The sequence below is a fragment of the Berghia stephanieae genome, chromosome 2 (assembly GCF_034508935.2).
Source record: "Berghia stephanieae isolate SIO BIC M18660-M18661 chromosome 2, UCSD_Bste_1.3, whole genome shotgun sequence".
Lineage (NCBI taxonomy): Eukaryota > Metazoa > Mollusca > Gastropoda > Nudibranchia > Aeolidiidae > Berghia > Berghia stephanieae.
In genome coordinates, this window is record NC_088361.1 from 118,139,496 (window position 1) to 118,163,341 (window position 23,846).

At 34.3% G+C, this 23,846-nt stretch overlaps 2 protein-coding genes across 3 annotated transcripts; one reads left to right on the forward strand and one right to left on the reverse strand.

Moving 5' to 3' along the window:
* Window positions 1–569: 569 nt before the first annotated feature.
* LOC144966388 (uncharacterized) lies at window positions 570–5,252 on the forward strand. The gene is made up of 3 exons (XM_078902779.1): window positions 570–678; window positions 1,397–1,545; window positions 1,887–5,252. Exons 1-3 carry the CDS (start codon window positions 657–659, stop codon window positions 4,710–4,712), a joined length of 2,997 nt encoding a protein of 998 aa, XP_078758905.1. The 5' UTR covers window positions 570–656; the 3' UTR covers window positions 4,713–5,252.
* On the reverse strand, window positions 1,551–23,530 carry LOC144966389 (uncharacterized). Of its 2 annotated transcripts, none has more exons than XM_078902782.1 (12): window positions 23,200–23,530; window positions 20,629–20,822; window positions 17,148–17,238; window positions 16,138–16,329; window positions 15,161–15,330; window positions 14,248–14,389; window positions 13,628–13,735; window positions 11,272–11,363; window positions 8,986–9,256; window positions 8,168–8,223; window positions 7,130–7,254; window positions 1,551–6,367 (listed from the first exon to the last, which is right to left on the reverse strand). In XM_078902782.1, the coding sequence occupies exons 2-12, from the start codon at window positions 20,698–20,700 to the stop codon at window positions 5,938–5,940; spliced, it is 1,749 nt and encodes a 582-aa protein (XP_078758908.1). In that variant the 5' UTR covers window positions 20,701–20,822; window positions 23,200–23,530; the 3' UTR covers window positions 1,551–5,937. The 2 variants fall into 2 exon arrangements, with proteins under 2 accessions (XP_078758908.1, XP_078758906.1); XM_078902780.1 differs by having other exon boundaries at window positions 20,629–20,825.
* Window positions 23,531–23,846: the final 316 nt, after the last annotated feature.

The window sequence follows — 23,846 nt, forward strand, 5'->3', positions numbered from 1 at the left end:
AGCTACTCCAAACCTCCCGATTTTGCCGTTAGCGTGGATTTTTTTCTCAAAATATAAGCATTTTATAATTGCCATCATTTTCTTCACAGTTGAGCCAGAAACGTATTTCTTGCTCAGTATTAAAGCGCTATTCTTCTTCTTTCTGAGCATATCAAATTTAATATGATTGAGTAAATGAAAGTATAGGTAAAATCGATTCACATTCACACACCTTTCATCGTAATTGATCGTATTTTGGTAACCAAATTATACACCTTTGGCTCTTTTCACGCGATCGTTTCTGCGCCAATTGTCGCACATATTCAAAAGTGGTACCAAATTAACGGCGAAAGAAAGATCTTTCGTTTGGTGAAACTTTCGTTTATGTTTGAGGGGGTTAACCTCTTAAAATATAATTTTCAAAAATAAATTTGATGAAAAATGTGAAAAATTTTCAATATTTTGCCTTTAAAGTTGTATCAATCGAAAGATCGTCCAATTTTATATTTTGTGTTAAAATTTGAGTCGTATCCGTCGATTGGCGCGATGCCAGTTTTTGATTATCCGAAGGCTCCAAAATCGAAATCCGCCACACGATCTCAGCTGAAGAAAGACGTCAACCGACAGCCATAGCGACAACTTTATTTCATGTAAATTCCAACATTTCGAGTTCAAAAATGGACTTGAAGGATATAATTGGTAAGTTTGATGAATAACCTTTACTTTAGATAAGCTTTGTGTTGTTATTTGTGTGAAAATAGGTTAGTTTATCATTATTTCACGATTGGATGCGATCCTCTGAAGGTCGTTGATAGACTGCGAGTGACAAGGCAGTTTTCACGAACTAATCTAATTTTTCCTTAGTCTTCATCTATTCTGGCATTTATGTAAATTATTCAGACAAGTTATGTTTATTATGTTCATGAATTACAATATTAACTTAAAATTGATTTTTTGTTCATATTTGTTCGTTTTGTGCAATGTTTGGGTTGTTAGGCAAAATGCTAAAATTCAAAATGGCGGCGTGTTTACATTTTTGTCCCAGAAATTAGAGCATGGCGTTCGTAGTTACTGTTGATTTGATTACCAAAATGCCACCAGGGTTCTAGTAACATACAGCTGTGTTATGATTTAGGAATTATAATATAGGTAGGCCTATTCTGTATTTTCATGCCTTCATATACTAGTAGATAAAGCTGATGTGTAGTGTCAAGCTTCCAATAGTCAGTTTACGAGTAGAAGTAGAAGTAGCAGTGGTCTTCTTACTCTTGCACTGTTTCAGTTCATAGCCAAGCTATAATTTAAATCCCCTTACACTATACCTTACCTGTTTCCTAATATTTGTATATGTTGATATAATACACTTTGGATATTCAATTTGAATTTGAAGTCTTCTTTTATCAAATTTGATTTTCAGTGGATGACAACTATGAAGCATTCAGGGCCGTCTTTTTAGCTGTTGGAAAGGGAAGGCGTCCCAATCTCCCTGTCATCACTTTTGTCAGTAGGATGTTGCTTCTACAGATCTATTATCTTATGGAAGAAGGACAACGGCCATGGAGAGAGGTACGTTTTATTTTATTTGTCTATTATTTCTTTTCTTTGAGCTGTGGTGGCTGAAAGTGTCATCTCAACGTTGTGACCTCGGAAAAGGCATTCATCACACTTTTCCTATCCTACCAGACTAAAATTCAGATGTTCCCTGGTTGTGGTACATTTATCCGTGTCATTAAAAAATGTAAATGCACTTGACTGTCTACGAGTGGGATCCTAAATGTTATGTGTTTTGCCTGTCAGCTACTCTAAGGTCCTGGGAAAACATGTACTAACAGTACAGAAACTAATGTTTGTTATTTTTTTGGGTTTTTATTATTAATTAATATTATTTCTTTCATGCTTGCTTTCAGGTTGAAGTAATGTTCTTTAAGATCATGCCCCATCTACAGGCAATAAAGCACCTGGTCAGCCATCGCCGTCTTCGTCAGCTTATGGAGGCCACTTACACGCACTGTTCTACACTTGGTTCCTCTGTATCGGATTATCTTTCTGAGACGGTTGATTTGCTTGAACTCTCCCCTTATTTGACAGAGATCGGCATTGACAGGAGGACATTTTTAAATCCCAACGTCTATGTGAAGAACCAGGATACGTTCACACATCGTTTGCTCATTGAATTGCACAAAGCGATGACTTCCACCAGTACCACCAAACGCATTTTTCAACAGTGGATTGGCGTCTTTTTGTGTACACAACCTTCTGGTCGCATTATGCATCATGTGGATAAAGCACTTAGTAATTATAAGAATTTATTACGTTTAAATGTCAAAAGCAATATTGATGCTTTTTTAGATAGTCCTTTTATTGTCCCTGTTGTTACAATTGAAAAACGTCCTGACGTTTCTTCAACACCTATCAAAAAAAGTCCTTGTTCTAATTGTTCTATTTTAAAAGATAAAGTTAACTCCTTAACTGATTTGATTTCCACACTTCAAATGGACATAAAGCATCTGAAAGATGAAATTTTTAAAACAAATTCAAATAACACTAAATTCACTAAACAATCTTCAGAACTTATAAAATCACGTCAGACTGTTACTGCTCTTCGGAATAAAATAAGATCACTTAACCGAAATAAATGTAAAGACCATATTGAAGAAATTGAGAACCTAGAAAATAATTTATTAAAACGTAAAGCTAAAGAACGACATTTGCAATCATCTCTTGCATCCTCTAAAACTGAAATTTTAGATTTGAAGTCTAAACTTGAGAATAATAAATGTGATTTTGATGTTACTACGAAAGGAAATGTTAATAATGTCTATAGTGATGATGTACGTAAAACTGTGATAGGCCTTGTATGTGAAGTAGGTGTTTCTGCTGCTAATGTTAAGAAGGCCATTGAGATTGTTAGTTATAATTTGTTCCATTATGTTTTTGTTGATAAATTGCCATGTGCCCAGTCTGTATTGAATATGATTGATGAAGGGTTTGCCATTTCTGAGGTCCAAGTTATGGAAGGAATTTTAAATAGCGATAATATTACCTTACATAGTGATGGTACTAGTCGTGATCACAAAAAAATTGTTGGCCATCAGGTATCGCTGAGTAATGGGGACACTTTTTATCTGGGTTATGCACCAGTTGCAACTGAAAATGCGTCTACATTATTAGATCTGTCTTTAAATGTTTTACATCAAATTTCTGATTCTTATTCTAAGTTTGTTGGTATTGATACAAAATCATTGTTGCATAATCTCTTTAGTAAATTGACCAGTTTCATGACTGATAGAGCTAGTTGTATGCAAGCTTATGGGAAATTGTTTTCTGAACATGTTAGTAGTGAATTGGGGAAAAGGGTTCAAATTCATTTTCTACATTGTAATGCTCATTATCTGTTAGGTCTTGTTAGTGGGTTTGAAAAGGCGACTGTCGCCACTGAAAATGATTATGTAAAAGCTAATGGTCCTCTTGGTAGGGATAAGGAAGGGGGGAAATATTCTAACTTTGCAGAAAATAAAGAATCTGCTACTTTTAGAGTTTTAAGGACTTGTGCCACTATTCTTGGTCCCAACGGTGATCAAAAAAATGGTTGTAGAGTACAATGGACCACCTTTTGTGAAAAATCGTATTTTCCTTGTTTTAAAAGCAACCGTTTTAATTGTCATTTTGAAACTGCAGCTGCTGTTATCCATCATTATGCACGTATGAAATTGTTTTTTACCTCAGGCATTTTACATGATAATCCTAATTTGAAAATTGAGTCTGTTTCTGCTGATGTCCAAGATATAATGTTAATGAGTTATGTTTGTAGTTTTGCTCTTTTTTATCTGAAAGTTACTGGTCCATATTGGAAATTGGTCAATAGTTCTGTCAAGTATTTTCAGTTTCATGTTTATGTAAAATTGCTACATGATGCTTTTTTGAGATGGTCCACGGATCCATGTGAACTTTTTGAATTATCTTATGTTACTGTTTTTGACAATGAATTTGATATTTCCTCTCCTATGTTTTTTTCTGTACATGAATTTTTATCTACCATTGCCAATAGAGAATGTTTGCTTAAAATGTTGAAATCCATTAGTGCAGAAGCCTTTATTGTCACTCGTAGACAGCTTGGAGAATTTTTAGATGGTGGTTGTTTTTTTGATATGGATGTTAGTGCTCAAGAAGAAATACGTCATTGTCCGTTAACTAATTTGATTGGGGAAAGTTTTTTTGGGGATTTTGATTTTGATGTTAATAGACGTCGTAATGCTTCTCTTCACAATAGGTCTGTCATTCTCAGTAGCAGAAGAAATAAAACGTATGATTATCTTAGGAAAAAGACTTCTAATCAGGCAAACAAGTTGTTAAAAATGGCTCGAAAGAGAGGAGTTCAGTTAAGGAAGGAAAATTTAGATTTAGAAAGAAAAATGAGAAACCATCAAAAGGAAATATTTGTCGCCAATCAACAGAAAAAAATTGTAAAGGAGATTAATGTCATTCATCAAAGATCTGTTTATACTGAAAAAGTAAAGCAACACAATGGTCCTTGTAATTCTTCTTTAGAGCTTGACCAGCTTCTTGATAGTCTTAATTCTGAATGTAAATCACAAAAATATATTTTGGAATGTATTAAAAATGAAGTTAGATTTCATAAGTTTGTTCTAGGACGTAAGACTTTGAAAGTTGGAGTAGGTTTTGATCAACTTGTTGCTGATTTAAAACATGTTTTTGATTTGAACATAGTTTAAGACTGCTTTCATTGTCATGTGCCTTCAGCATTTTATTATTTTCATGTCAGTGTTCATTGATTCTAATCTTAATATATTATTATGTGAAGTAATTCCAGACTGGTCATTTTGCTCCTATTTAAAAATTTTTTTTTTACCATACAGCACCTTTTGATGTTCCTATTTTGTTCTACTGATGACAATATTTAAATAGATTGGTTTCTGGTGTCTGTAGGTGTAATTTTTTTATTTTTTGTGAATTTTTGAAATTCCTTATTTTTTCAAATTTTTTATCACCATAAACTTTTGAATAGATTTTTAAACATGAAGATGTTAAGTTATGATGCTCGTTTTTATTTTATTTGATAGCACTCATTCTGAGCTTTAATTTGATGTATCATTTATGTATGTGTTACTTTATTTGAAATTTTTATGAATTTTTGAAAATTGGTTATTTCAGCATTTTTTGGCACTTTTTCGAAAGCGCTCAAAATTGATTTTTTTTCCATTTTTAATCCAATATTTTGTTAACTTTTAATAAAGTCACAGTCTTGAAAAAAATTGGGCTTTGTGTCTGTGTTGTGTAGTGTTAGATCAAGCGATTTGACTTGATTTGGGTAATAATCGAAGATGTCAGCGACCTCCGAAAATGGGGTTTAGACCAATTTGACATTCGACCAAAATACGACAATATTCAATGTTGCATAACTTTTGAACTAATTGACCTAGCAGGTTGATTTTGGTGTCAAAAGTCTTAGAATTGTGGCTGCTTTCCATAACAAATCACAGATTGTCTGTATCCATGATACGAAAAATTGGTTTGGAGTAGCTAATATGACACGAGTGTTAAAGATTTCAATGTGCTGCTCACTAATATTCATACATTCTACATATAATGTAACTTACATATATTGCAAATGCAAGATGCCTTTCTAGGGGCATTATGTGTCAAAACTGAATGGCTTTTAGCAATATTAGGATCAATATCATCTCCAAACTATTAAGAGTGATATCTATAACAATATCACTCTCCTAAACTCTTCCAATTAAAAAACAAACAAAAAACGAAAATACAATAGATTATTAATAATAAAGATCCAATGTCAATAAATGACATTCTGAAAAGTCAATGTTTGTATAATAGCACAAGGTGGGCAGGCAGAGCCCATTAAATATGTTCTTCAATATTATGAAATATCTCACGGGCTGAACAACAGAACCAACAAACTGAATCACTACCAAAAATTCATGTTCTTACTGAACGACACCTCAGATTATAACTATAACCATATGGTACGGAAACCTTAATCTGTCTCTTAAGTAGCGGATCATTTTCATCACAACGGCAGGTTTTGATCTCAACTAGTCTTTTTACACTTTTATTAATCTTTGATCTTGTTTTATAAACCGGTGAATGCTGGATAGGGCTACTTTGCCAAGCACGATAAACATCCTCAGTTGAAAATGGAAATATATCATCACTCAGATCTACACTGTTTATGGGACATCCTTTATGACTAGGTTTTGCAAACTTGATATTAATTCCTTTTTCGTGTTTCTTGATGGTGGTTTTACAATTATTTTGGTTAGCTAATGCACTTAAAGACGAATTGAATTCTTTAGTTCTAGATTGGTAGACTTCTGTTGATCTATCACTGACTAAAATGTTTGGAGATCTGGAAAAAAAAGAGAAAAGAAGTCTTAAAAAGCTATAGATCAATCAATATGCATTGGTCAAATACTTTAATGAGGGTCCCGATAACTCAGTTGGTACAGCACATGCAAAGGGACCGAGATCGATCCCGGGTGCAGTCGAGATTTTTTTCTGACCCCCCCCCCCTGTCCACCCAGCAGTGAATGGGTACTGAGTCCGTTAGATTTGGCAGAATGTACTTTGCGATAGACTAGCATCCTAACCAAAGGATAACAAGCAATTAAGCAATTGCTATTGTTCGTTTCACGCTATAGAAACTGGGATAAACTCCGGCTCCTTGGGCCGAATGGCTCTGAAAGACTACAAACACTTTTTTTTTTAACTTGAGCTTTTAAATAGTGCAATATCTATTAAATGTGCTCAACACACTTTACAGGGGGTCCCTAGCCAACAGCATCACTTTACAGATAGGACAAGACATGACAAGAATTAAGAGTTGGCCGTTTACTGGAAGTGAGGTAAAAAATGGATCATGTTGAAGTTTTCAAAATCAATTGCTTCATATCATAGATCCTCAACAAAAGAAACACTGGCACTGTAAAAGTGCTTCATATCATAGTGCTCAACAAAAGGGGGGGGGGGGGGGGGGGGGGGGACACACACACACACACCAGTACAAGACTTCTAAAATTTAAAATTGATTTTTCTCAAAGCAGAGTTAGTGTGATATGTGTCCAATTTGTGATCAAACCTCATTCTTTTTTAATCACATCTGTGTACTTACATATTCCTAAAAACTCTTCCAGACTGTGTATCAACTTTTCTTTTAGTAGAGAAGTTGCTATTGTTTTCATCTCTTCTTAGAGCATAATACCTTCTAGTCATTGTCTTCCTTTTCATGTCATCCAACTATAAGGAATGGAAAAGAAATGTAGAACTGAATTATTAACATACCCAATTATGTACCAACATATTTCTTCTTTCTTTGTCATTGACTTTGTTAACTGTTAGTGCAAATATATTAACTTCTTTGCCTATTTTTATTAAAACAAATTTTTTGCTTTTTTAAATACAATTTGCTACATCCTGGTAAACTTTTTAACGATCATAAAGCAGTCAGAAATTAAGATGTATAGAGTATATACCACAAATGTTTTTGGGTTTTTTTGTTAAATGTAAAGTGACCAAAATAGAAGAAGAAGAAGAAGAAGAAGATCATGAAGAAGAATCAGAAGGAGAACAAGAATCAGAAGGAAGACAATGAAGAAGATGACAAAGGAAGAGGAGGAGGAAAAAAGAAGTGGAGGAGGAGGAACTCGATACTGAGCTTCCCTGGCCATAAAACAAAATATCGTTTTATTATTCGTCGAATATAATAAAAGGATACAATAAGACTTCTTCTAGATCTTTCGGACTTCTACATTCTATATATGTAAATACCATTTTTATTATTTTCATCATTAGTTGAAAAAAGGTTATGATGCTGAAACATTCCTTGTTAAGCATTTTGCTCTTTTCAGAACCTGTCATTTCATTCATTCATTTTTGTTCAATACTCTTTTAGACAACAAATAGCACCATGAATACAAACAATACATTAGGAGATGCACAACATTTTGCAGCGATCCGTATCTATTTAAAAGATAAACAGTCTTATCCAGACTATGAACCTCACATCACATACTCATTAAGAATAAAGTAAGAGAAGTAATGATCACAAAAAGAAGAATTTCAAGGAAGATTGTATCCAAAAAAAAAAAAAAATAATAATAATAAAAAATAAAAAGAATCTGGGAATTGTCATGAAATCATGACCACTCACCACAGTAGTCTGGTTATGAAGACAGCTTTCTCGTAATCTTTTGAGCTCTTCAAATGCTGTAAAAATATAAATAATAAATGATTAAAGTCGATTTCATTTTTGCATAAAAATGCAAGAATTTCTGGATACATTATGTGTCTTTTAAATGGTGTATAAAAAATTCAATCACAAAGAGGCAAAAATTTCCAATTGTTGGTACATATTTTTTTTAAAAGGTTATTTTGCTTTTAAATCTTCTTATTTTATTCGATAAATGTCATAATATAGACTATCAATCTTCCACTTATTATTCATTGCAAACCTGCCACAAACAGCCTATAAAAATGTGTATAATTTCTGGCACAAATCCAAATTTCAAGATTTTTTTTAAAATCTGTATTGAGTCAAAATGCATGACTTTTTCATTCATACAATATATGAAATGAACTGTAGTACCTTTCATTCTAATCAATATTAAATGAAAATCCATATATTAAGATAGTACAGTTCAATTTGTCACATATCCATTTCTGAAACTTGTATTCCTCCAAAGCTTTGACTTAAAAATTCAAATCAGGCGGGCCAAAAAAAAAATTGGGACGAATTTACATCCTCCCCTCAAAAAAAATATGTAAATACCAACTAGATCTGTATAAGTAACAGGTACAAAGTTAGTATGAAACGAGAAAGAAGATTTGCCTTTCAACTACTTATCAATTATGACAAATAGTGACTTTGATGGCCAAGCACATAAAAGTTCATTTATGCATGAATATGTAAACATGTATTAGAAATTTAAATCAGTGTTTAAAGGCAATTATTATAGAAGGAAAACCTACCCAGTTCTAAGCTGCAAGTCAAATATTCCAATTTTGAGATTTTGACTCGAAGAGCTATTATTTTCGCACCACACATCTTGAGTAATGAAGGAGTGATCACACTCTTTTCTACTGCCTGCAGGATTGCACCAGACATGTAATCTTCCCATAGTCTCCGACAGGATGCAAAGGTGGAACATCTGATTGTAAAACGTACACTGCCTTCACTAAGATCTGATAGATCACCATGGCGACAAAGAACTTTTAAAGAATGCAAAATTTCCATGGAATCCTAATGGATGAAAATATTTTGAAATAAAATATTATTAACTCAACATGCTTAAGACTTTAACTATTTGAACAAGTGTATGTAAAGGAGTGCAAAGTAAGTCTGATCTCATTCCCGCAAATCAAATCTCAGAATAGTAATATCCAGGGAGAAGGGCCGGGTGGAATGAGCAACTTGATAAAGTCTGCTTTAGCAGATTAAAATAGAAAAGCTGCTGGCAGTAATTATGATGTGGTTGAGAGCTTTGTAGTTATGGTAGTGGTGATAACAATGTGGTGTTGGTGGTTGTAGTAGTGGTGGTAATGATGATGTGATGGTGGTGTTAGCCGTAGATGTGGTAGCAAGGACTACAATGAGGTGATGGTCGAAGTGGTGGTGATGGTAAAGATTATGATGTGGTGGGGGAGGTTGTATTAATGGTATTGGTCATCATTATGTGGTGGTGGTGGTGTTTGTAGCAGTGGTGGTAGTTACAGGGTGGCCAACTTTTCAGAAACTGAATTAGGGAAAATTTTTGGTTACCGCACAATAATGTTAAGAGTGAAGTAATACACAGCCTAATACTAATTTAATACTTTACAAAGAATGAAAATGAAAACAGACATTAAGTTGACATACCTGTAAACCTTGGAAGTGAAAGGGGTAACTTTTGACATATGTATCCTCTATCCAAGCTTAGGAGGTGCATTATGCCCTCTATTTAATTTGGTGCAGAAGTCACAGCCTCTATTCTATTAATAAATATGACTTGACAATTTAAAACTAAAAAACTACACACACAGTGAGACCACAGCATCACTACAATACTTTTTACACTATGTACACGATAACAGGCTTTGTTTACTGCTATTATTTGCTTTCTGAATGCAAGCTATCCATGGTGGATCTCTTGCATTTTTGCAAGAACTTGTCAGTCAATTTACGATGGTTTTTTTCGGGGAAAAAAAACTCAGTTTCGGGACATCGGGAACAGTGGATCCATTTAGGGAATTTCCCGAAATAATCGGGAAGGTTGGCCACTCTGTAGTTATGATGATGATGCGGTGATAGTGGTGGTGATGATGATGATGATGATGATATGGTGGTGGTGGTTGTTTTAGTGGTATTGGTAGTGATGATGAATGGTGGTCAAATCCCCAACCTTCTCCCAATTTCCAAACCTTGTAGGAACTCTCTCTCCTCTCTCTCTATATGTTTGTGTGTGTGTGTGTTTTTGTGTGTGAGTGTGTGTATTTGCATTTGTGTAAAACTTCTAATATGAAGATTAAACACAGGAAGTTATGGCATTTCTCTATTAAAAAGAAAAGGCTATTGGTCTATTTGCACAGCTCTTTTGTATTGCGATCATATTTTATATTTAAGTTTTAAACTACAGTTCCTGGTTCCTTTAATAATTTGGTTTACTATCTTCTTCCAATTTACTTACAGGGATTATTTTTTATACGTTTTTCTCTTTTATATTACTGATGTTATTGTTTATTTTTTTTCTTCACCTGCTCATTTAGGAGTGCCATTTTGTGTTTGGTTGGGAAATGTGTGTTGTGCGCATAAAAACACTTAATGGCCTATTGTGTGGTTTCCTCCTGAAGACTAACATTCGACCTATGATACTGTCTACTGTTGTCCGTTTTCCCTTGTAATTTTTGGTACATATTTTTAAAAAATACAAAGTAAATTGGCATGTTTTTTTGGGGGGTTTTATTCAACTACTACTAACATGTAAAAATTATAAACAAAATCTTTAACAATGCAGATATTATTCTTCACAGAAAAATATAAATAATTATGGGATAAAAGTAACCACAGCCAAATATACCATATTCAAATATATCATAAAACTTCAACACATACTTTCTACAATTGAAATATATTCAACAATCTTTTGACCAAAGAAAGAAAGTGTAGGTGGCGGATGGAGGTGTGGACATACCAAGATAGTCAGCGTTAAGGCTGACTGAGTGAAAAATCTAAACTTAATAAAGACAAAATGTTTGGTTTTTTACATCACTAAGGCTTACCTTGAGGGCTTCATTTGTTTGATGCAACTCTTTTTTAAACTGTTCAAATGATGCAGAAGTGCCATCTCGTCGTCGAATGTGAAGAAAGGCCACTGAAAATGATTTTAAAAAAAAAATAACATTGATAAAAATCACTTCACAACTTCCTATTTCAAATGCCTTACTTTCATAGACAAACAGAATTTGATTAGCGATGATCATGAAAAGAATGGACGATACCCAGACCTGTCTACCTAAAAAATTTTAATTCGTTGTTTTCAAAGAAAAATATATATTACTTATTTATCTAGCCTTGTTAATGACTAATATGTCCTCATAAAAGGTGAATTGCAATTCAAAAATCTTAACACAAATAAAACGAGCAACCTGGATTAAATTAAGACCAGGACGAAGGTCTTTAATTTGGAGCTAGCTGGTCAGCCTTGACCAGCACACCAATATTGAACCATGTACACAAGCTTATGGTGTTTATAAAAGACATTTTTGCTTTTTTGTCTTCTATATTTAGAATAGTAATAATTTTGATTGGTTCATAGATTAGCTTTGTCCCTTCACTTGTTTGAGGAAAGTTCGTGACTCTTCAGAACACAGACAAAGCCACAAGCCAATCATCCCTCGCACACTGAGATTTGAGAGTAAAGAGAGCTGTTTGAATAAAAAGAAAGTAAGTGTTTTTATTCAACATTAGAGCTACCAACCCAATTGAAGAAAAGGTGTAATTTTGATTGAAAAAATGTGTAATTTTGAAGGAAAAGGGGTAAGTGTAATTGTGCAAAACAAAGGCATTATTCATAAACATATATAAGGTATCCATAAAGTCTTTCCCTGTTTTATAACATCTGAAACAGAAAAACTTTACAGCAATTCTAATTTAAATGTACACTTATGAATACATAAATGCTTTACATTTTGTTTACCATTATCTCTAACCCAATGCACCTCAAAATGGTTGCCATGGCCAATTACAAGCAAATTCAACCTATTTTCGAGTTCTTTCAGCCCGTTCTGTAGCTTTTGTGGTGTGATGATTCAATAATAACAGTTCTTTTTTCATGGTAAGCATGCCAACATATTGTATGAGAGCTGAATAAACAATGTCTATGGCGTAGTCCCATAGGAAAATGTCAGACAGAGAAATGTCCGGTGACCCAGGCAGCCAGACAATCTGAAAACTTGTTTAGAAATTCACAAACGGCTTGAATCCAAGGTGGAGGAACACTGTCTTCATGAAAAAAAATCTAAGCACGATATTAATGAAGATGGAATGCAGCATAAAATTCTAGCATATCTAAATAGATGTTTACAGTAATCCTTTTTAAGGTAAAGGAAGGTGGGCCTATAAGTCTTTGTGCATCTGCCAATCCCAAAGATTCAATATGTATCAGCAAATTTAGAATACCCATTTCTGTTATTGATTGTCTTTTTTTAAATATCATTTTCATGTCCTGTAATGGTCTGCCAAACTGGGTTGCAAAATGTTTTTGAGCTACTTTTTGCGATTTTATTTCATGCAATCACATTACACAAAGAAAATTTTGACCCACACTTGTGATTCCAAATTCGAAGAAGAGTAAAATGAGGTCTTTTAAGTTCATCTCATTTTGCTAACTTTGGTGTTGTAATGAAGATTGAGATCTAATAGGCATTAATGTATGACTTTTCCTTAGATGATGGTGAAAACCAGGTGCAAATATCAATAACAGTTTTAGTCTTTGAAATCAGGGAAAGACTTTCTGGACACCCTGTATGTTACTCTTTCCCAAAATTGCCTGAAATTTTCTTTCAACCATCGGATACCTCAGCAGACATTGATAATAGTATTACAGGTCAAACATCCTGACAGATGTATCAATCTAATATGCTTTTAAAAAGTTAGTCCCTTTGTACTGTAATGCATTCTGGCTTTGCAGTATACACCTTGATGAGGACAAAATGTTGTAATGTGGAACAAAAAAAGTATAAACACATAATTTGATTTAAAAAGCGAAATAATAATATGTATTTTTGAGAAAGTTGGCAGCTCTGCAATGTAGATTGTAGAAATTTCTTTTATTGCAAATGTGTATCTTTTAACATACACACAATCAACAATTGACAGTCATTCACTTTTATTACAGTTTATTTCACCCTTGTAATCAATAGCGCAAAGCTAGGTGACTAAAGTCCTGTTGTGCTTGCATTTCACAGAGATGATCAGTAATATAATGAGTTTGAAAAATTGCAAAATCTCTTATAAAAATTTCATCTTCACTTCTAATAAAATTTGAAAGTCCACAGTAATCAACTGCAGAGTACTGTAGTCTTTGATTGACAACTTATACATCACACACAGATACAAATAAAAAAATGAAATCACCTTTAGCCATGGTCAATATCTGTTCTTCCACTTCTCGACATGTACATTTATAACGTTTATTACTTTGTGGCAACACCTTTTCACATTCGACATCGACATTAATCTCACCTTTGGATGAAACAATATAAGTATAGAGTGTTAAATGTCATTGAATATTGATTTTCTAAATGAGGATATCTAGTCAACAGGTAAAAATCAAAATTACTTCTTTAAAAAAATGAAATCCTCTATCATAAATCAAATTGGAAGAAAAAGGGATTTGGAGGCCTGAAATATAAAATATGGCAACACTGCAATGCATCATGAAAGGAACACCTTTATTTTATGCACCCAAAACTGCTAAAATAAAACAAGTATAGTGACATTGGAATATGAAATTCTCTGTCAAGAATGGTCTGAAATAGCATTCGTTTATCTAAGCACAGAGGTGTGCCTAAATAACCAAGTAATCTAGAGCCTCGAAACGATTTTCTCACCCTCATCTGTGTCAGATATTTTCAATGTGATATTTTGCAAGAGGACATTTTTTTTTTCATCAATAAATTAATAAATCCATCCAAAATAGAGGGTCTAGTGACTGTTGTGAGTTAAAAATTTTAAAAATAAAATCGAATCCTCACCAGGCCTGCGTTTCCGTTTTGACCTAGTTTCCACAAGTGGGTCTAGTCTGTTTGCCAACCATCCTTGTAATGTTCTTCTAAGAGATGAAACAAACACTGTAAAAGCCCTATCAGATCTTCGTACAATGATGTTTAAAAGCTCCTGAAAATATATCAAATGGTTTTTAAGAGATATTAACTTAATTAAAATATATAAAAGCATGTGCCAGAGGCAGGTGGTTGCCCTATTTATGCACATCCGATCATGTTTCTTTGTGTCATAATTCATTAATTTGAAGACCCCTAAGACAATATAAAATGGATTATGATCAGACAAGAACTGAAAAGACTTGTTTGAATCTAATTTATGTAATGCTTTTGACTTTACTATCGCATACACATATTTTTCACAACAGGCAAAGTAAAATGATTTTCAGGGGGGAAAATGTCATCATTCAAAAAAAAAAACAACAACAAAACAGATTTATCCACTCAGCAAAAGACTCCAAGGAGAGTCTAGGTGAGACTAAATGGGCTCATTCCAGGACCTTAGACCACATGAAAAAGACAGATAGACGGAAAGCTGGTCCAAGAAGGTTGACATTCCTTTATGCGGAAATTTACCCATAAATATTTAATGAAGATTGATTAATTGAAATGATTTATATTGATTTATACTGCTTGGGTTCATATTAAAAAAATTGTTTTTTTAATAAAAAAGAGAAAATTGAGTTAAATAACACACAAAAACTAATAGTAAATTACAAATAAAAACTTTTCACAATGCTTAACCTTAAAGCTATGGAAAAAAAAAAAAGCATCTAGATTATAGGACTATATGACTAACAAAACAAATTTAACTGAAATGTGCCTCAACAGTTAGCAACTGAAAGCCAAAGTAGCAATAATATAATTGTTAGCAAAAAGTACCTACCTCATTGATAGCTTCTACTGTATTTTTTTCTTTGATACGACTAACATCTGCATTTGATAAAATTCGTTTTGATATAAGATCATTGAAAATATCATCTGGAGTCATATTTTCCACCAAGACATCTCGGTTTTCTCGCAGTGCTTGTCTGTGCTGATCAGACATCACATCATCTGAAGACAAATTATGTTATTATAAATGTTGTCAACAATTCATGGTAGTTCTAAAGAATATGTAAGTTTACTTGATAAACAAGGGAATACTTACTGACATGAACAGAAAGCAGGAATCAGTAGAAAAAAAAGTAATGAGAATTGAGTATTGAGAATTTTTTATACTAAAACTAGACTCCTATTTAAAAACTCGAGAATATTGTGTGATATCCACTAAACATGGTCAAAGTGCTTTACAAGGGGTCCCTGACCAACAGCAAAACTAATATGGGATGGGACATGATGCATATCAGGCGATACTACAAATTTATTTTCTGAACAGAGACAACTCTGTTGACTACTTATTTTACACCTGAAAATGAGAGTAAAAAGCCTTTTCCAAGGACTCAAACCCTGGACCTTCCAGTCCAAAGGCAAGAGTCATACTTCTAGACAACATAACCACATTTAAATTTAAATGAGTAACGACAAAATTGGTCTTCTTTAACATAGTTTTAGAGAATACTAGACCAGACTCCATCAGGACTTAAATCTATGTTTTGCTCAAAGTCAATGAATTACATGTCAATCTTGGGTTGAATTTCGAAGTAATTGAGACATTACACCTGATGCCTGTAACTAGAGAGACGTACTGACTATTACAGACTATGCCAAAAGATCATTGTATTCCTATGACAAAAAGGTAAGATTGTTTCAAGATTACAGGTCAGCAAATTACAAACAAACAAACAAACAAAAATCAACATGAAAAGATATTGAATGTGAATGGATTGATGCATAATAAAAAAATATACATAAACAAATAACCTCCAAAGTCCTCAAATGATCTATTTAAGTCTTCATCTTCACGCAAGCTGGTATTAGCACGTGGAGGAGAGCGAAGAACTGTTTCGTGTAATGCTCTTAGTCTGGCTTGAGACTCTTCCAAGGATGTGTTCAAACCAACCTCCGATATGTTTCCACTCACACTTTGTGAACTTGACTGATTAGGTGTATTTTCTGGAAAATTAAATTTAAAATTTAAAACTTTTAAAATCACAAATAGTTCACCTATAAAACCATTAATAATTAGAGAAAAAACATTTAAGCAGTATTTTCCCCAGTCCTATAACAACAACAACAACAACAATAATAATATTAATAATGGATTCTTCTATAGCAGACATTATCCTCAGTCATAAGGGTCTTGATGCTTTCAATCAAAACAATATCTTCTACTATAAATTATGTAATATTAAAAAATAAGGATTTCTTAAACGTTGACAATGATTTGGACTCCCAATTGCTCTGTGGGATGGTTTTCAATACAGAGGGATCAAAATGAGAAAAAGACCTTGTATTGTTCCTGTCTTTGCACAAATATGTGTGCCAGCCAAACTGATGAGGTCATTGGAGGAATTAAAAGGTTTGGTTATTGAATATTTCTTGAAGAGTTCTGTAAAATTCGAGGAGCAGTGTTTTCCAGTGATAAACTATGACGCCTGCTTTGAATTAGTAAGGTATTTTTTCCACTGGCACTCTCACAATAATCATCATTGCTTAAAATCAAATTCTCATAAATTAAATCTGTATTAGAAAACAAAAAAAAAAAAAAAAAAAAATGATGGATAACAAATGAAAAGTTTTAAAAACAAATGAAAGCAGATCTGCCACTGGGAAACAAGAAAGGTGCACATCTTATCAAACAATCAGGATCAACCAAAATTTTATCAATATATATATATTATTTCCAACCTTATTTATCAGAATTATCATAGAGAATTGGTGCAGTATTGTTTAATCAATAAAGTTACATGCCCATTTCACAGTGTCCTTACTTCCAGATTTCAATGAGGATACACTTCCTTTCAATTGTTTCAGATGCTGTTCCAACTGTTGACGCTCTCTATTTTTCTTTTCTAGTTCTTCCTGTAAGAAAGAAAATAGCTGATAAATAATATAGTGTCAGAGACAAGACACTATGATATGAAAAACCTGTATTATTTGTTGTCTATCTATCATCTGTTTGACACTCTGAGATATTTGCAGCAGTAATAAATAACTAATTGAGAACAATAATCTATGACCATAAAGACGATGAGAATTCACTGTAAAAATGCAAATGAGTTAATGCCCCTTCTTCAAAGCAGCAAGGATCTAGATAGCTGTTACAACAGCATGGTTGGAAACTGGTCCAGATGATCTAATTTTATATCGGATGTTATCACATCTGCAGCAATGGCGTTGACTGAGATTTAACTAGTGTCAAGCAGTATCTAGACTGAATATTGGTATAAGTAATAGTGGCACTGAACTTGCCAATAATTTCTTTAGACATGAAAAGCTAAGCACCGGTACTGCATATAAGAAAAACAGAGAAAGAGGGGGAATAAAAAGTTCTCAGTCTCCTTTACAGAAACTCAGTCTTTCAGTTCTAGACCGAGACCATGAAATTGTCCGGGCAGCTCGCAAAGACAAATAGACAGTGTCGCATGTAGAGACTGATTGTGGTTAGCATTGATTAAGGATGACGTGTTTCTCAATTACCTATTTGATGACAGCAATTTCAGGAATTCCCAGTATAGGTATTGGTACTAAGAAATGCTTATGTCATTTGGAACCACTGATTTTCATTGGTTGTTGTTTTACCTCGTAGCGGGATATAAGCATTTTCATTGGCTGTTGTATTTTAGTTTACTGCAGGATATCAATAGCCACATATAATCATATTCTTGTTTTCTATTTTTTAGACCAATTATTTATCACAATGTTGATATAACCCTATTCTGGTAAAATTTATGGTGATATCTATGAGATCTTTAATAACATGATACCTCTTAATTGTTACAATTATTAAGACCACCTTTTGGGGTATTCTAACAATGATCCCTTCTATCCAATCCTTTGAAATTACATCTTCCCATATTTGAGTGAATATTTCATGTGGCATAGCGACTAAAGAATCAATGTCTGCTTTTAAAACCTCAGCAGGTATGTTGTCCAGTTATGGCACTTTTAACAGAATAAACACTATATAGAGAAAATCCAGCAGACAGCAATAAGGTGAATTACCATCTCAAAGACTATCAGCCCCAGAAAAAGTATTAAATAGAATATTGTTTGAGAGAAAGACTGCATTAGATCCCAAATAAAGAGGTCAACAAGCAGATTATCGTCAGAACAGATTTTATGTGGACCAAATTGCCACCCTTAGAATCATAGTAGAACAATCTATCGACAACAACTTACATAGATTTCATTGACTTCGAAAAAGCATTTGTTACCCTCCAACTATTACCAATACTACTACAGACCAAGCCGGTTTATTGAGACGGCTCCGTTCCCGACAAATGGTCCCAATTAAGCGGCAGCCATGAAATTGAGCAATTTTTCAGATTAACCATAGTCCACTCTGCAATTATTGACTGGCAATACAACCCCATCATTGTTTAAATCTCTTCATAATCACTTTGCATGTGAGTTATTGCAACAACGCTTATCAGACAGTGACATTTCACGACTTAATGACGGAAAAACAAACGACCCCCTAATCTACATCTAAAAATAAGAAACAAATCCAACAGCACAAAACAATGAACGAATATACCCCACGTAACGGTTGCATAAGAAAGTAATGGATTAAAAAAGCATCGTCTACCCAATTATCTCATTGAACAAACCATTTGGTGGTGACAGTATACAAAGCCATCACTCATTACTCATCACACCATTGGTCAGTTTACATAACCTAACACCATGGCTATTGACCCAAGACGATGAACGTGACAATGGTAGTCGATGACACAGACAAGGTATACAGGTAAATTCTATTTCACATTTCTGTGATGACTATGACGAATGTTTGACCACATCCCCGATTGGCTGTCATGATAGACACAAACAAGGGATACAGGTTAAAGCTTATTGTCACACCTCTCTGATGAACGCTACAGTTTTAAACGATTGAAGACAACAAGCTCTTATGACGATGGTCATGGTCAAATTTTGTCCCATTAAGCGGTGGGTTGTCCCAATTAAGTGATTGAGATTGGAAAGGATATGACTTATATGGCTAAAAAAAAATTCCGTTCCTAATGATGCGTCCCAATAAAGCAGCTGTCCAGATTTAAGCGACACCCTCAATACCGGCTTGGACTGTACTACTACTACTAGTAATAATTTAATATAGTAATGTAAATCATTTATACCACCCCTATTCCATAAACAAATACAAATATCAATGGCTACAATGACAGTCATACACAAAGCATGCTTAAGACATTTATATCATGAAAAATGATCTATTTAAGGCAAACTGATTTAATCTATCAAATATTTCCTTACTAGTTTGTCTTAAAAATAGCTTTTGCATTGCATTTTCTTAAGGAAATTGAAAGAGAGTTCCAAATAGAATGGGCAGAATGAGAAAAAGACCTATCATCAGAAAACTTTTTGGAGCCTTTTTTCGCAGATAATCGGAGATGATCACAAGATCTTAAAGTTCTGGAAGGAGAGTACAATGTTGATACATTAAAGCAAAAGACAGCAATTTTGTATTCAAGTCTTTCAAAAGGTAACAAGTGAAGTGACAATCACATGTGTGTGATATGATCTCTAGCCTTTTTTCTTAGAATGATCTTATTATTTAAATTTAATAACACAACTGAACACAACTTGATACTTGATTCCCTCTTGATTCGATAGTGGGGTTGTCAGTGTCAGTGATCGGTGATGATGAATGACAGGAATGAAGTTGACGTCATTCATCTCTTTGTTATTGTTTTTAAACAGCAGTTTTTATGAGAACTATCAAACTGAATTCTATCAATCAGACTATTAATTTTAATGCTCAAGGTCACAAATAGTTTTGTGTGATGATACATTATATCCGACAGGTGGATGTTGTAGTTTAATAAAACGCATAACATCAAAAGCACCACAGGGCTACCTGATGGCCAGATGTCTTTGTGGTCAATTCTGACTTCCAAAGTGGCTAAATACAACCTCAGTAGCCAAAAGCTACAAAGATTTGTCCCCTCTTGAAAAACTCATCAATTTTGATAAACACAAAATCGACTAGATTAAGAAAACAATTTTAAAAATTAAAACTGATGATTGAAATATCACTCTCTATGTGACCATTTTTTGCCAGTAGCCATCTGGCAGCCCTGGATAGCACCGTTTTTCTATGCACCCGATGACAATAGAGATAAAGTGAAGTAATTGGTAGGTAAACATGTTTACTGAACAAAACAAAATATTGAAAGAAGAGCAGTAATATAATAATTTCTATTTTTGGTATTCTACTTAAATACTTACTTTTTCTTTTTCCATTTTTCTGATTTCAGCTAGAAGGTCATCAGTCGATCCATCGAAACCCTCATCTGCCATATTTTCTCTTAATGACACTGGCTAGAATGGTACCTATAACTATAACTCAGGTAACCAACAATAGGCTGACTTCACTTCTTAATCTGAAGACTACACCACTGTACTAATGTCTGTAGCAGTGCCTACTGCGAGTGATTGCAATGAATAAACATATATATGATTAAAAATTTTGGGCATTCCAACATTAAAAAATAGAAGAAAGAAAGGTGATTTAATTCAATTTATATTATATTTATATAAATATGTTCACCATCTTAATAACATAAAAAACAATGACTTTTTAAAATACTCTCCCCAATTACATTCACGCATGGAGACGAATTCAAAATATATATTTCAAGATACTCAACTTCAATGAGAAAGAATTCATTTATATTCCATACTGCCAAAACATGGAACAGTAAAGATATTAATGAATAGACATAGAGAACTTTTTGCTTTAAAAATACATCTAAACGATATACTACTAAATACATATACTATTAATAATTTTTGTTTCGCCCTTTTTAATTTTAATCTTCCGTAAGCTCCTCGTGCTAAAGGCTAAAGGGAAACAATGAAACAACCCAAGTTTTCCTTAATGCAGTGGCTATTTTTACAGTCCCGTAAAGATGGTTCTCGGGGCTATTTTTACATATAAACGGCGTCGCTCGTCTGTTACCTATTTTTAAAAGCGCAATAAAGACTCAATGGCAGAACGATTGCTCAAGGCAAGATTCAACCATCTATGGATTCAACTCAAAATATGCAGTATTTTTAGTGTAATTGTTTGTTATGCCCCAAAAGAGGACAAGAGTGAGGACGAGAAATAAAGCTTTTACTTTTATGATAAACTAAATCAAACAGTACAAGAGACTCCAAAGTATGATGTTACCTACTATAATAATGCTTGGTGGCCTAAACGCAAAGGTTGGACGAGATTGTAAAAATAGCCCCGAGAACCATCTTTACGGGACTGTAAAAGTGAGTGACTACCTCTATTCTTATCCAGGATGAGAATAGAGGTAGTGGCACCGTCTCGCTATTCTCACCCCCCTAGCCCCCGCCCCTCCTCGCTACTCTCACCCACAGATTAGTCTGTGCTCTTAGTGATACTTTTACTTTTAGTAATACTGGACGAAAGGGGACTTAACGAACACCTTGCATTCTGCGAACAGACACCCCCCCCCCCCATTATTTTTTCATCAACTTTAGTAAAATACTTCTTATGGAACCAACTAATCTCAGAGCCAACCTCAGATTCATTTAACCAGTGGTATTGACAAACTCACTTTTTAAATGTTCCTTTTTTCTATTGAGATATACAGTTGAACTTCAAAGAATCAAATGTCAGCTGTCAGCATTCAATTGACAAGAAACAGAGGATAGAAGAATGGAGACTACCTCAGGCCTCACCCCACCATGTGTTAGGGGTGGGGCAGGGTTAGTGTCAATCTATTAGACTAGTGCATGCAGAGCTCTTTCCTATGTTGGGAGAGAAATAAACTAATGATGAGGGAAGGTGGGGAGGGGTTGACCCACAAACAACCGAGATGTTGGGCGTAGGGGAAACCATGATACGAGATCAAAGAGAATAAGCCGTCGGCACTTGGATTGTGGAAATTGGGGTTTTTTTTGTTTTGTTTCTTTTGGGGGGGGGGGGGGGGGGTGATAATCAGATGGGATGGATACATTCACATTTATTGTATAGGTGGAAGAGACTGGGAAAGAAGAAAATACCAACAAATCAAAACGACATAGAGAAAGACAGGGATAACGAGAGGGGGGATGGGGGAGAGAGCGAGAGAGATATGAAATATTGAGTGGACAAAAAAAAAAGAAGGAAAAACAAACAATATAAAATGATGTAGAGAAATAGAGTTTGTGGGAGAGAGAGGGGGAGAGAGAGAGAGAGAGAGAGAGAGAGAGAGAGAGAGAGAGAGAGAGAGAGAGAGAGAGAGAGAGAGAGATTAACTCCCGTATACAGATTTCCAACATGATTCCCATATCTCAAGCAATCCAGTCTATATTCTAAATGCATGACATGTATGTTCACCCTCCTTACGTCCTGTACCACTAAAAGCAGTCACATGAGAGATGATGATGGTCAGGTGAGAATATTGGGAAGGGGGCGGGGGGGGGGGGGCTAAGCTGAATCTACCTGTTGGTACAGGCAGGGGTGAGGAGAATAGTGAGAAGGGGTGGCGGCTAGGCCACCCTACCTGTTGGAAAATACAGGGGTGAGAATAGCGAGGTGTCTCTACCTCTATCCTCACCCAGGATGAGAGGTCGAATGTTTTTCTATTCTCACCCAGGATGACAGCTCGACTCAGTCGACGACTGTCTTTCTATTCTCACCCAGGATGAGAATAGAGGCAGCCACTGTAAAAATAGCCACACTGCGTTTCTTTAATCAACCCTGACAAATTGAATAAACGCCTGACAAAAGATCAACAGTGAAACTTGAAATTTAAATACTATCTAGTTTGTTACAATAAATGAATGACGCTCAAGACTCACCCACGCCCCCACGGTCACAGTGGTGGACTCTAACAACGACTGACTCTGACTCAGACTCAAACCATCATTGAAATCATTGCTCAAACTCAAGTCCGGGTAAAGCAAATAATAAGCATAAAAGAAGGAACGAGATTTCACAAACAGTGGCGACCTGGCATTCTCTCTTAAACTGAACGTTTAAACAGTTTTAGTTGATTAGTTGTCATCCTAAATCACTAAAGTTTTCAAAGAAGACCTCCATTCCCGCTGTAAGTTTGCCAGATGATTATAAATTGTAAGAAATTTTGAAGAAAAAAAGCCAAAATTTGGGTTTGTGAAAACTTAAGGTACAAAGTCTCTTCTAAATGAAGACGAGAGATTGGGAAGAGAGAGCAACTGGTTCCGCAAGTAACATGTAATATGGCTCAATGGAATACATCAAAGAAAGAAAAGGTTAGAGGAACAAGTTCAAAAATCGTCAAAATTTCAAATTCCAAACTGAGAATTTAGCATGCAAATGCCAAACTGAAAATCTTAAACAGCAGACTTCCGGTACCTAATAGCTACCCCCAGTGAAACAATTTTTTTTTTTCCCAAAATACCAAGTTAGATTGAGGTAATGAAATTAGCTAATTTACTAATGCACTATTCTTCTATATAATCAAAAG